The sequence below is a fragment of the Pleurodeles waltl genome, chromosome 7 (genome assembly GCF_031143425.1).
Source record: "Pleurodeles waltl isolate 20211129_DDA chromosome 7, aPleWal1.hap1.20221129, whole genome shotgun sequence".
In the NCBI taxonomy this organism is placed as follows: Eukaryota; Metazoa; Chordata; class Amphibia; order Caudata; family Salamandridae; genus Pleurodeles; species Pleurodeles waltl.
In genome coordinates this window covers 1,145,394,012-1,145,408,273 of record NC_090446.1, presented here as the reverse complement: position 1 = coordinate 1,145,408,273, position 14,262 = coordinate 1,145,394,012, and the positions used below count along the sequence as shown (strand labels likewise).

Sequence of the window (14,262 nt, the reverse complement as noted above, 5' to 3'; positions counted from 1 at the left end):
TTGCTATGGAAATCATACAACAAACAGCACATAAAATATGAAAGTCTCTTCAAAATTATTATTATTTTTATTTTACGTGGAAGTTTGACATTCATAGGGCGCATTATAGAAGTTCATATTAAAAGTGATAGTTTTGCACAACTGATATTCTGCACTCACATTTGAAAGTGCTTTTATAAGCACTAATGAAGAAAGAGTTTTAGTGAAATTAAATATTTCCCTAAGATCACGCAGCTTAAGTGGGGAATCTGCGATTTATCCAGTTTTTCCAGTTTCGCTTTGTGCAAATCGCCCAGCAAATTGGTATCTGTTTCTTTCCTTATGTTAAGGCTTTGTTTTTACCTCTTTGTGCAGTTTTTAAATGTAGTCAGAAGTTGACCAGAGGGCCTAGCGCTTTATAGGAGTACCATTTACATTACACAGCATCACATGCATTATTTATGTGCACACGGACATTAAGGTCCTCATTATAACAGTGGTGGCAAATGCCGCCTACCGCCACAGCGACGGCCACCAACATGCCGTGGCTACCAACCGTCCACCAAAATATGACCGTAGCTGGAATTCCGCCCTAAGGCTGGCAGAATTCTGACCACTGTCACGCCTGCAGAACGCCGTCGACTGTATCATGAGCATTGATACGGCCTGGTGGTGTTCTGCCAGCGGACGCTGCTACTGACAGCAGCGCCGTGTCCCGTCTCGTGCCGGAGGACCCCCTGCACGCAGGTAAGTCGGGTTCTCCGACAGGAGAGGGGGTGAGGGGTATTGTGTGGGGTGTGTGTGACTGTTTGAATGCGTGTGTAATGCGTATGTGCATGAATGGGTGTGAGTCTATGTGCATGTTGTCGTGTGATTGCATGTGTGCCTGGATGTATGTTAGTGAGTGTTGCTGCGAGTGTGTATGAATGCGTGGGTGAATGTGGGTATGCGTGTGTGTAAATGTCGGGAGGGGGAGAGTGGGGGAAGGACGCTGGGGAGGGCTAGGGGGCGGAGGAGACCCCTATCCGTGCCAGGGAAGGTATTCACTGCCACTGATAGTGCCTACTGCCATGGTTTTTGTGGTGGTACCGAAACCATGGCAGACTATGGTCTCCAGCCCGGCAGTCGTTTCCACACAGGATGTCAGTGTGTTAAATTGGTGGTTTGGCTTTGGCCAAACCGCCAGTGTCATAATAGTGGCGGTATGTACCTCCAGCCTGTTGGCGGTACTACTGCCACTATTACACCAACTGCCGGGGTCTTAATGACCCATGCCTTGCCCCCCCCCCCTCTTAGTGACTTGCCCAAAATCACAGGGTGCTGAGCTGACGCAGAGACTTGAACCTGGCTCCTCAGATCCACAGTTGGCAGCTCTGACAGTAACACCACATCCTGGGCAGAGGATCGAAAGCAGGCAGACTTTACAGGATAGCTCAGCTCGTTATAGGCTCAATAATGCAGTACCTCGAGCTGAGTCAGGTTTCAGACTCTAGTCTGGTTCGTACTTTCGTGGCTTGTTCGCCTCTACTTTGTACATATGCGCACTAACAAATGTTTGCTCAGAATATGAATAATTTTAGTTTGGCGATCTTTTTGAGGAAGAGAGCTACATGGAGATTCACTTTTAAGAGAAGTAATTTTGTTAGGAAGCAAATTATTTATATACAGTGCTACTTAAAGGTATCCCTGATTGGTCCGCCCCATTCTTTGTACAAAATGATGTAACAGGAACATATTTATATATATTTTTTTATATAAATTGAAAGGAATTGATGCAGATAATTAAAACATTTTCAGTATGACAGTGGTGCAAGTGTATTAACAGGCTGGACCTAAGTCCCTTAGTGAGGCTGCTGCTGTCACGTTGCTCATAAAAAGTACGAAAAAGGAACTTGTGTTCTGCATTACACAAACAATTGCAATTTTATATAGCTTCTTTTATGTTAACTACATAACATTTAACATGGCGTAACATGTTGGCAGCTGGTGCCCAATAATGCTTGTTCTGTACTCTGCTTTAGGATTTATTTATTTTTTTACTTGGGGCTTGTGCATGACTTCAGTACACGTCCATTCATGTTGAATGTTTTATTTACACCCCCCCCCCCCCCCCCCGGGTCAGGGTAACAAAATAGTTTACTCCGTTGCCCTATCGTCGTACATTTGTCCGCCAAGTGCAAAATCAGGCCGTTATTAACTCCCTTGCACCATTCTTTCACTTCAATAACCATTGATTTACATATTTGTTGTTTAAATCTGTCTTTCCATCACAGTTTGAAAAACAGCTTTCACGTTCTACAGTAGGGTCTTTTAATGAGCCTAGGTGTACATTGAACCTTTGTTCAGTACACAATTGTATTGGTTATTACAAATCTTAGATCATAAATGTTACCACACCAAACCAGTGTGAAGTCCGAGATCAAAATAGTCCCACAATTTTTTCCAAATGTGTGCATGTTCCTGGGGACACGCTCTTGCTTTGTAAATGGGTTCTTCAGGTGGTGCGCCCAATCGATCCCTCTTAGCCTCTCTGCAAGCGTGGGTGCATCAGCCGCCCTTCACTTTCGAGCTATGTCTCCTGGCGATCAGTGTAGCCATTCCAAATTGTAATGTGAATAACTTACTCAATAACAAAACTGTCATTGAAATAGAAAATACAGAAAGGTAAGTCTTTTTTTCCTGTCGGAATTCGCAAAAATAACATTGCTACCTTCCTTGAACTTGACACATATATTGTACTATGTTTGCCTCAGTCACTAGGACACGGATAGGCCATGTATTTGGCCGTGCCTTAAAAGCGATCACTATCTGCAAAATGTTCGTCGTAGTAATAGGGGAACACAGAACCATTTGCTGGGAGTTTGAAGAGTTTAGAAAAGTATGCGTGTTTAAAATACAGCTGCTCAAGCAAAGGCAGTTATAAAGCTTTTGATCCTCCATTTCGGCAGCTGTATACTGTTGTATGCGCTGAGGGGGAAGAATGTCAGGAGAGGGATCTCTTATTAGCTATTTTAGTCCTTCTACACACAGCTTGCTATTGTGGAAGTCGTGGTATGCATACTGCAGTGTTCCGTTGAGCTACCACACTCTTCAGTATCCTTCTGCCCTTGAAGCGCAGCTGCCGACCATGCCTTACTGAAAGCCACCAGGAGACAGTGTCCTCGCCGAAGATTAACATTTATTTTAGTAAGTCACTGGGTTGGTCAAGATGTAATTTTGTCTCAGTGGTCAGGGTGTGTTCTTCTCGGTGTTTGATATAAACAACGCTTCCTTGTTCCTTGGCGTCTCCAAGGTGAGTGGCGTGTCCAGATCCAGTTGTGCTGGAACATTTTTCAGATTGGGGGTGCTGCCATCAGTCACATCATAGAAGTCGTAGGCATTGTGAAAATGCAAACATCACACCAAGAATAAGTGCAGCAAATAAGCCACACCTGTTCAGCAGGTGAGTGGTAAGGGTGTAATATTTGGCCAGTGGTGCATTTTGTAGCACACAGTCACAGATCTGTTACTAAAGCATGACCTGCTAACGCTTTGTCACTTTTGTTTCCTTGAAATGGCCATTATATTTGCACAGATAGACAGTTTTACTGATACTATATAGCGCACAAATGATAATGTGGGATAACATGTTTCAGCGATTATTTATCATTTGCACATCACCAAGTAAAGGGTCTTGAGTTGTTTTCATCCTGTTAAAATCTGTTTCCACAACACCTCAGAATTAAATGTATTCCTCATTTGTAATTCCCGTGCTGTTGCTGTCTTTTGAAACATTTGTACAGTTAATGTACAGGTGTTTTCAAATGTTATACTCTAAGGCATCTATCGTTTCAGTGGCTTATGATCGGTTTGCACTACAAACTTAGGGCCTAGCATGTAAGGCTGGAACTTACGCAAGGCCCACATTATTCTAGTTCTGTTTTATTAGTAGTAACCACATACCAATAAAGGCTACTGGACGATCCCTACCTTTGTCATCCAGTTGACCTAATACCGCTCCAACTCCTTTGGCAGAAGCAACCATCTGTACAATGAACGGCTGACTATAGTGTGGTGTGTTCAGTACAGATGCAGTGCATAGTGTCTTCTTCAGTTCCTCAAATGCTTTGACACTCCTAAGTCCAAATCACTTCTCTGGGGTGCCTCTTGGAGGTTGAAGTAGTCACTGGGGCCACTATACTTCCATTTGTTGCCACAACATTACTGTAATATCCAGTGAGTTCTAAAAAGGCTCTCACCTCCATCTGGGTAGAAGGCATCTCCCACTACATCACAGAATCTTGGCATCCAGCGGGTGAATCTTCCTGTTCCCCCACCTCACACCAAAGGTAGACTACAGAGGACTGCCCCATCTGACACTTTGGTCACCTTGATGGTCAGTTTTGCCCCCTATATCCTAGCAAACACCCGTCCTAGTTGTCCAAGGTGGTCCTGCCATGAATTGCTGAACACTTCAGAGTCATCCAGGTAGACCACTCAGAACTCTTCCAGCCTTGCAAGAACATGAATCACCAGGCACTGAAAATTGACAGGAGAATTCTTCAATCCAAAGGGCACCACCTTGACCTGATAACACCTCTCTGGCATAGAGAATGCAGTTTTCTACTTGGCATCTGGTACCCAAGCGTTCTGCCAATACCCACTGGCCTGATCCAAGGTGCCCAAATACCTTGTAGACCGAACGATGCACAAACTTATCCACTGTTTTGGTTTTATTTTCCTCATTGAAAGATCAGTAGTCCACACAGAAAAACAAGTCAGTAGACCCTTTCTTTAGCACTAGCAACACAGAACTAGACCACAGATTACAAGATCTTTCAAGGACCCCCTGGTTCAACAGTTTAACAACTTTTGCATTAATGTACCGCTAAACCTGGTCAGACATTCTGTACAACCTGCCAGTCACTAGTAGACCTTTTCCTGTGTCATGCACACAGAAGGGTGTCAGTCCCAGAGTCAGTGAGTAGAGGTTTGCAAGCCATCCCATCACCCCTCTACATTCCCGTTGGTGCTCAGGCATCAACTCGGGGTCTTGCTGAACCCCTCCCGCAGTGCCATCCCTCATGTCCCTATGCAGCAAATCAGGATGGGACTTAGTCTTCCTCAACTTTCTCAGCCATAGCCGTAACATTCACTGTTTAATCTCTCCAAAAGTAGTTAACCACAAATATTCTGAACTACCTTGTATGGCAAACACCATTTGTCCTCCAAAGCCCTGGAACAAATAGACTTTAGCACCATAACCTGCTGACCGTACTGATACACAATGCACTTATGTGCTGAGTTTGTCCCTACACACAAGTTAACACTCCTGACTGTGTTCCTAATGATGTGGAGTGGGGAGGTGAGAGAGGCGGGGGCAGGGAGTGAAGAATGACAAACAATAAAAAAATGTTTTATTTTAAACGTATCTGATCCTCATCACAGCAGGCACAGTCTTCCAGCCTGCCCTGCTGCCAAACCTAATACTGCTTTCATGCTGCTTGCAGCATGAAAGCAGTATTAGGCTTGGCCGGAGTACCCTGGCTTGGTTCTCCGAGACAGAGTGGGAGCCTTTGCCTGCTGCCTCCAGCCCAGCCACAAACTGCCAGGTTGGATAGAGCCCAGTGCCCCCGTGACGGCCGGCCAAACATACATGTGCACTGAGGGGAGTGCTGTGCATTCCTCCTTTGTCCCAGTCATCACCCGTGGCCCCACCCCTTAAAAACATAGTTTATCATCATTTTTATTTTTCAGTTTGCAGCTGCTGCTGCTGGCAGAGGGGGGTGAACGTTCAAGCCTCCGCTGATCATGATTAATTATGGCATGCAGGTCAGCTTAGAGGTGCTATGAAGAGCCTGCCAAGATTTTCTCAAGGAGTTTTGCTGCCATGATTCTTATTGTTAACTGTTAAAGATAAAAATGATTGGGGAATGCTGATGATAAGAATGTACCGGGACCTAGCCTTGAAGACAGCCCCTTTTTCCTTGCTTCCTTTCGGTCGGTGGCTTCCTGCTTCCTCCAGGGCTTCATGTTTCTGTGTCTGTTGTGAAGCATGGACCAACTCCAGTTTCTTGTTTGCCCTTCCCCTGGCTGCAGACTCCTGCCAGTCCTTCATTTTTTATTTTTTTTAAATACGTTTTGCACATGTACTCTGAGTGCAGTATCTGCATTGCAAGTCCCACCCTTCTCACACTCCTCTGTGTAGCTTTCTCCACAATTGGCCCCCTCCCATTGTTGGTGCTTCCTCCAGCTGTCCGTTGTTGCTCTGTGCAGCTCCCTCATATTCATTTCCCTCCCCCTCCTTCTGTTTTTTCTTACTGCCCCTTCTTTCTTCTCCTGCACCTCCCTTGTGTGGCTTATTTTGTTTGTCTTTTTTTAATGCACCCTTTCGCCCTCTCGTCTGCCACCCCAAAAAAAATTAACAAAAACAAATAGCTCCAGAAGAGATATTTGGCTTTGTTAATGTGCGTTTTATTTTTTTATAAAGATGTTGCACAGCATCACGGACAGCTGTGTCACAAGCTTTGCCAGTGCTTGTTCTCTTTAGTGACTTTTGTGCTGGTGTGATATTGTGTTATCTCTCCTTTGGAATACATCTGTAGATGTTTGAGTGTCAGAAAAAGTATGTAAACCTTTGGTTTTTATCAGTGTTCTACTGTTGTAAAACAGGTGCCTTGTCAGCAGTTGAACGCCTTCTTCCTGGGAGACTGAGCTTATGAAATCTATTAGTATTACCCTTTGTTCTTCCCTTCATTGGCACTAAACACCTTGCGTTCCATAGGAATCATTTGTGTTTTTGTGTGAAATCAGAAGGGGTTAACGTGGCCAGTATTATTAAGAGAAGCCTAAACTGTTTGCATCTTTTTTTCTCACATCTAGGCGCATGGGTATCGAGCTGGGAAAGGCTTTGGTGTACCAGGAGGATAATGGAGGTGAGAGCAAGTCATTCAACTAATACTTCTTTTAAATTTTTAGTTTCCAGTGCCTATCGAAATTAACATATCAGCTGTACCAAGGACACTTCCTAAATCTGTAAGATAGACCAATGTCCTAGATCTGTCTGCCTTCTGAAGATCATTGATTTGAATCTATGGTCACTTAGTGCATTAGTGTACTTTGTTGTACCATTTGCAACTTTTTGCATCCACTTGAGAGTGCTACATATTGCACAAGAATAAGGCAAAGGATTTGCCTGTACCTGGCAATACCCACAATTAAATACTCCCCTTGTAGTTATTGACCCGAACCATAGGCTAGGGTGGGGTCCATTACAGGTGGGAGTAAGACAAACACAATCAGTCAGTGAGGGGGCCATGCGCGACTTTCTCCTTGTTTTGGACTTTGCATCTTGCTGTTCAGTTGTGGGAATGAGTCTTGCTCAATGATTCATCTAAATAACTTTCTTACGAGATTTACAGTTGGTGTGATTATTATGAAGTTGTAAAGAAGCAGGCCTTTTGCCCCTTTTGGACGACTAGCTGCTGGGTTTTCGACTCAGTGCAGTGATGTCTGTTAACCAGACCTCCATGCCAGTGTTCTTACTCTGTACAAAGTGTATGCTGAATTGGCTACCCGCAATTGGCATAAGCTGACTTACTGATAAGTCCCCAAGGGTACTCGGGGCATGTAAGACAGTGTGTCTCTGTCACCCCCGCGACCCCTACCCCGGGGCAGCAGCACTGGTTGTGCCATACCATGTGAATCAAAGTACTAAATGGCTCCCATCATGCCACTGCAGCCCAGAAGAGCAGTTATAAACTGCTAGTTCAACTTTGCCATCTAAACTAATAGTAAAGCCTCCACTTCCCTTAACTATATGTCTAAGTCTTCCCCAAGGAAGGTCTGTGGAGCCCTGAGGCAGGGAGCTGTACGATAAGTAGGATTTATGCTTTTTTAAAATCTGTCCTGACAGCAACACTCCCAAATTATCATTTTGCTGTAGTAAAGTTAGTATCCCATTCGCTAACACAGAATTACCGACTGTCCCCTCTGCTCGTCTAACTTCCATATGGGACTGCTAAAACGGGTACTTCAAGGCGTCAAATTAACAGTGCCATTCAACCCGACATGATGCTCAAGTCTAATTTAATGTCACTTTAAGGAAAGGCAACTTTAGAAACTTGCCAATCTGCGGCCCAGTTTGTCCAGTGGTGCCACACGGCTACAGGCCACCAGAAAGCCTTCTGCCCTCCTGGGGAGTAGTGTGAATTCCCAAGCTTAGAAACACTGGTAACCTGCCATGGCAGGAGGTTTTGCCAACCCCTTACAGGAAGCGACTGAGGGTGTTGGCCTAAAAAGCGAACTTCAAAGGCAAAGCGCGCTGCCTTTGGTGGGTAAATGGCGATCACACTCCTGAAGGGTTGACCCTTTGTTCAGGTAGACCGGCAGGAAAAGAGAAGGGAAGATCAGTGAGAAAACCAGTTTTCCCATGGGCGTGTAACCCACATGTAGCCAAACCTCTAGGGTGGGGTGCCAAGCTCATAACATCTAAGTAAGAGTTCAGGCATCCTGGGAGTGAACAGAATAGAGCACCCTGGGATTGCTAGATTCCACACACAGTCGAAAGTCATCACAGCGCAGGAGTAATCCTGGTAGCCTGTTGGCTAGTGACAGCATCATCCTTCGAGAGCACTTTCTGGGCATAAATATGGCACCCTGAACCTCAGATCACATCAGAATTGGGAAAAGGACACAAGGATTCTCTGCTAAACACTGACCCTGCCAGGAAAGCTGCACCGTATGCTGGATTGCACCTGCTGCTCATTGTGCTAGCCAAGAGGGGACAGTGCCGGTGGCTCATGGCTCGAAGAAAAGACGCTTCTGAGCCCCAGACCAAAGAGGTGACTCTAAGGGTCAGTCAGCTGCCCACAAGAAGCAGCACCAGGTCCATCAAAGCTGAAGAAGCCCTATCAGTCAAGTTGATAGCCACATATCTGGAATTGACGCCAGCCACCGTTGGGCACTCCCTAGTGACTGATTGACGGTTAAGATTTGAACCCGAATCCTTTGAGCCTGGAAGTGCCATCTGAGTCCGGATTGGTCACTCCCATGAGACATAAGCCTCCATCAAAGGATACTTCTGAACCCGTTGTGCACGGAGTCCGGTAACATAGCAACATCTGGCCTTTTACTGGCTCATAGTGAACTTTGAGGGCCCCCCAGCCCTAAAGACACCCCCCTCATCTGTGGACCGAGGAATAACCACAAGGATACTCCTTTTGATCGCACATTGCCCAGTCTGGCTGGAGTAGCCGAGCATAACTCTATCAAACTTTTAAAAATATTTTCAAACTTTATGGTTATAAATGCTTGGTTGTAGTTACTGAGATTTATGTTTTCTTTAAAAAATATACATCTCCAGAACCCTCTGTTGATTTTTGCTCATCTTGGTTTTTAAAAATTCAAAAAAATAGAATCTCTATAAATTGGTTTTGGATTTCTTTTCTGAGGTGTGAGATTATTATTTTGTTGTTTGCTGCTTCTAAATGCTTTACATCCGTGAATCCCACTGTGGTCCGAGGAGTCCACTGGGGTTCTGCGATTACTTAGAAAGTAAAAAATAAACTGATTATCAAGGTGTATAGAAATAAAGCTAAATGTACAATTTCAAAGTTTAAAATGTTCTTTAAATGTGAGAGCAGTGCACGTACATCATATAGAATAGTGTTTGGACTAGGAGTGGCCTCAATTGAATTTAGGAGTGGTCCAACCCTTCTCTTAAAATGACAATGTAGATTTTTTAAATATATATTTTATATGTGTTTATGAATTACACACATGAAGTCATTTATTTATTTGTTTGATTTATGTTTCTTTCTGTATTGATTGTGTATCGTTTATTGGTTCAAATCGTCGAAAATGCTTAGGCCAGGTTCCCCGTCTTCCAGTAATAACTCCGTGGAGGTCCCCAATTCCAAAAATATAGTGGGGGGTGGTTCCCCCTATTTAAAGTAATGAAAAGGTAGGTGTCCTCAGAAGTCAAAAGGTTAAGACCCACTGTTTTTACATTAGTTCCTTTGCTTAAGCCTTTCTGCTCAAAGCTACAGCTATCAAGAGCTGAGCTAAAGGTTTTGCAAATGAGCCAGATTGGGCCCAAGACAGTTATTGCGAGTGTATTACATGTTAAGGTTGCACAATCATACCATATAATAAATCCGAACCATCATAGGTTATAACTGAGTGGTAGTGCCAAGTGCGCCGCACTGTTCCCTAAATGCATCCTTTTTTTTTTTTAGATCTTTACTGTAACAGCACATGTGCTCTCGCTTGCGAGTGGTATTGTTTACAGTAAATGGCTTGGAGCCCGGCCACTGCTTCTTATTTGTTGGCTTCATTGTTACTCTCCCTTGTTGCCTCCTAATTGGCCAGCGCGTGCTGGGTCTCACTTTTTCTTTTTGTGGAGCTGGAAGTATGCACAGATTGATTGAACTTAATTACTGTCCATCCACTAATTATGCTGTGATTGAGGTACGTGTTTCAGGACACTTCCTCTGTTTCCAGTTCTTGTGCTGTTTTCTTCATTCGTTCCGTTTTCAAACACATTTTAGAACATTTAGCATCTTTTCGCTTACTAGTATCTGTACTATACGCCGCTGTACTCTGCTACTTCACCCACTCTGCCACTCGACCCACTCCACTCTACTGCATTCTGCCACTCCACTGAACGCCTCAAGTCTATGCCATTCCACACATTGTCATTCTATGACACTCCACGCTACTCTGTTCCACATGTGTCCCTTTGCGCTCTAGGCCTTTCCACTGTAGGCCATGCCACGCCACTGTAGGCCACTCCACTGTACATCACTATTCCCCACTGTGCACAACTATACACCTCTCTTCTGCCACTCCACTGTACTCTGTGCCATGCTACCCTGCCAAGCACCTATCCTTTGTACTACATGCCACTCTGCTGCACTCCACAGAATGCCACTGTACACTGTACTCCACACAGTGCCACTTTATGCCACTCTACCCTCCCCAGCTCTTCTCCACGCTATTCTTTGCCACTCTAAGCTACTCTGCTCCATGCCACTTCACTCTACGCCACTCTATTCCATGTGACTCTCCTATATGTCACTTTACTCCGTGCACCTCTATTCCACTTGACTCTCCTATATGCCACTTTACTCTACGCCACGTGACTCTCCGACATGCCACTCTGCTCAACGTGCAACTCTGGTCGACATGCCACTCCACTACCTTTTAGCCATACTGAACAGCAGCCACACTGCTCTACAAAATGGCTAAAAGACATGGCACAGTCAGTAGCTCTTGCGTAAGTGAGATCTATTGGCTTTTTTCAACCCTGGTTACCTTTTCCATTTTGACAGTATTAGCCAGTGAGCTTAAAAACTATGATTCTGTCATGAAGTGTGATAAATGTTTGTGGCGTTTCTGTGGATTCTGAGCTGGCTGAAGACTCTTTACTATCCATTGCGGGCTGGGTAAAGATTCATTGGCATGTGGTTAGTCCGTCAGTAATAGTGCATGCCTGCTGGCAAAACAAAAAACCTAAAAGTAAAACGTGGAATATGCCCATCATGACACATACTAGTGCTTAGATGGATTCAATTGCTTGCATCCATTATGATTTCTTTGTTCTGATAATTTGCAGCTGTCTGGTTGTGTTTTTTTTTATTTTTATTTTTTATTGGGACTAATGTTTGCGCTGTACTGCAGTTAAGCTTCAGTATGCATTTGTAGTTTACTTTGTCACATAACCAGTTTAACAAAAAAAAAAACACACTAAGCATTACCCAAGTGATTAATGACTCCACTTTGTAAAATAAAGGTAAATATGTTTGCTGAATGAGATTCCAGTGCATTTTCAGGGTTTACTTGATCCTGGCATGTGATTTTTGAGTTTGGCTTGCAATAGAAATTTGGTTGACTTTTGTGAATTTGAAATTTTGAGGTCACTCATCCACCTGTCTAGCTTCTTGGGTCCAAAGGTTTTTAAAACCTTTTCATCCTGATATAACTTTGGACAGTTGGGTTAGTGAGTTGGGTTTGGACTATGAGTAGTTTCAGGTGAAGTGTAAAGGTATTTCCCGAAATGTTCCTCTCCCTTCTTCCAGTAAGAATCAATTTTTAAAAAGTGTGGTTTCAGGCCTGCTGATTGCTTGGTAATATGAGTGAGTGAGTGAAAGAGAGGGAAGGGGGGGAGAGAGAGATTCATGTATCATTTTTCTATTTAGAATTTAAATTCATGTACAACTCAAAAGCAAATACAATTCAAAATAAGCTTGCAAAGTTCTGAAATAGTGCCTACTACACATCTGATTATCAATAGACAGCGTACCAAACCCTACCAACGCGCTGTTTTACTCACGCAGTACGTGTAAGTAACAAACCATGATACAATCATAGATACATGAAGGAAAGTGGCTAATCTAGTTGATGTAAAAAGGTGTCCCTTATAATGTCTTTGCTGTCACCTATTTGTTACTTCTGAAGCTTGTACCATTGACTTTCTACTATTGCAATTTTTGTAAGGTTAGTCCAGTCGGAGGTTTGGTTAACATGCTGCAAACTTGGTCAGAAGCTTGCTTCTTTTCGCGGCTGCTTTAAATGGAGAAAGCTTGATTGACTGTTTGCTTGCTTTTAACATTGAAAAGATATACCAGAACATTTTTTTAAGCTATAGTAAAAGCTTTAGGTGGCATGTCAAATCTCGAGCAACCATCTGCATCCCTTATATTAATCTAGTGTAGTAATTTCTGCTGCATAGAAGCCCAGTGCAAACTTCTTAAAAGAATAAGGCTCTGTACTATGAGATCCAGATATCCAACAGGCTTTGGACCACAAACTCTGCTAATGATGCTTCAACATCCGACAACCACCATTCCTTTACGTTTTGTAAAGCTTTGGACTTTGCTAGGATACCCATTTGAAATGGTTATTTTTAAATATCCTGCCATTTCTCAATTATATCAGTGTTTTGTTAATTCTCTGTACCTTTGGTTCATTGGGGAAATCGTGCTAATTTTAGTTGACTGACCTGTATTCCCTTCATATGCTTGCCCCACCCCTGAAAGAGTCACTGAATTGATTAAAAACCTGTGAATTTGCATTTGCTGTGTGAATACCACAGTACAGGATTTTAAAACTAGTATGGGGGCAGCAAGTTGTGCTTTCTGAATATTTAATATTTAGTCCAGAGGAACATTTTTTCATCCCACATCAAAATGGGTGCAGTGAGTTCCTGATCATTTGGTTGTTTTATGAATCTGTGCAGTTTCTAACGGCTGTCCAAATATTGCAATTTGGAATACAATTCAAAATTTGGCCCTTCAACTCTCCAAATAAAATAAGGAAGTTTTAGTGTGATTAACACAATCGTAGATGGAATTCCTCTTCCAACACAAGAACAGTAGCAGAGTCCAGCTTTCAGAGAGCAAATTTCAGCAGGCTTGTGTGAATATTCCGAAATATGTAAAGCGGCGGGGCACAAGAATTGTCTGAGCTCATGAGATTTTCCTCTTCAAAGATATTGGAATCATCAACTGATAGTCCACCTCATCTCCTTGGCTGGCAGCGGGCCCATTTGTTTCGCTTATAAACGTTGAACTTGTTTATGCTTATCTAAACCCCCAGAAATTGAGAATGCTTTCTTATCACAGTAACTTCAGTATGTGCCCCTTTCTCTGGCAAAGACAAAACAAAGAATTTGGCCAGTTAATATGAAGACCCACCACTAGCCCAGACTTCTCTGCCTACTCCACCTTCAGAAAATAAGATGTCATCAGCATATAGAAGTCCCATGGGGGACGATTAGCTACCTGGATTCCTCTACCCTCAAAGATTTTATCACAAAGCAAATACGAGATTACAGTTAGTCACTAAGGAGGCCATGTCTGAGATTTAGCATAATTTCTTTCAACAAGCAACAAAGTACTCTTGTGTAGCAAAGAGATTCATCTCAAACAGGTGCCACCTAGTCCAGATCTAGAGGTTTTCTTCATGAATTTACTAATTGACACTCTTAAATAGTGGTCCCACAAAGCCAATGTGTCAATACCTTCTTAAGGATCTTGTTGATATCATTCATAAGGAGTCCTCTGAAATATTTCCATTCCTATTGTGCCTTTCACTCTGGCATACCACTCATTAGTGTCAGTGAAGGATTTGTACTGGTACAGTCTGGCCTAGCTACAATACACTTCTGGTAGAAGAAACGAAACACATTTACACAATAGAAACACCCCATTTTTTTAACTTTGTCAAGTCTGCCTGTATCTCCCATCAGTAGATATGTGCCCAAATTTACTTTCGCTTAATTACCTAATTGATACAATTTAC

The 14,262-nt window shown here is 43.3% G+C and overlaps 1 protein-coding gene across 2 annotated transcripts in view; it reads left to right on the top strand.

The window, feature by feature from the left end:
• PRPSAP1 (phosphoribosyl pyrophosphate synthetase associated protein 1) overlaps window positions 1-14,262 on the top strand; it is a 168,557-nt gene that overhangs the window by 34,247 nt on the left and 120,048 nt on the right. For both annotated transcript variants that reach the window (XM_069200221.1, XM_069200220.1), the window contains exon 2: window positions 6,841-6,893. In XM_069200221.1, coding sequence (XP_069056322.1) covers window positions 6,841-6,893 — 53 coding nt within the window. The remainder of the gene's footprint in view (window positions 1-6,840; window positions 6,894-14,262) is intronic.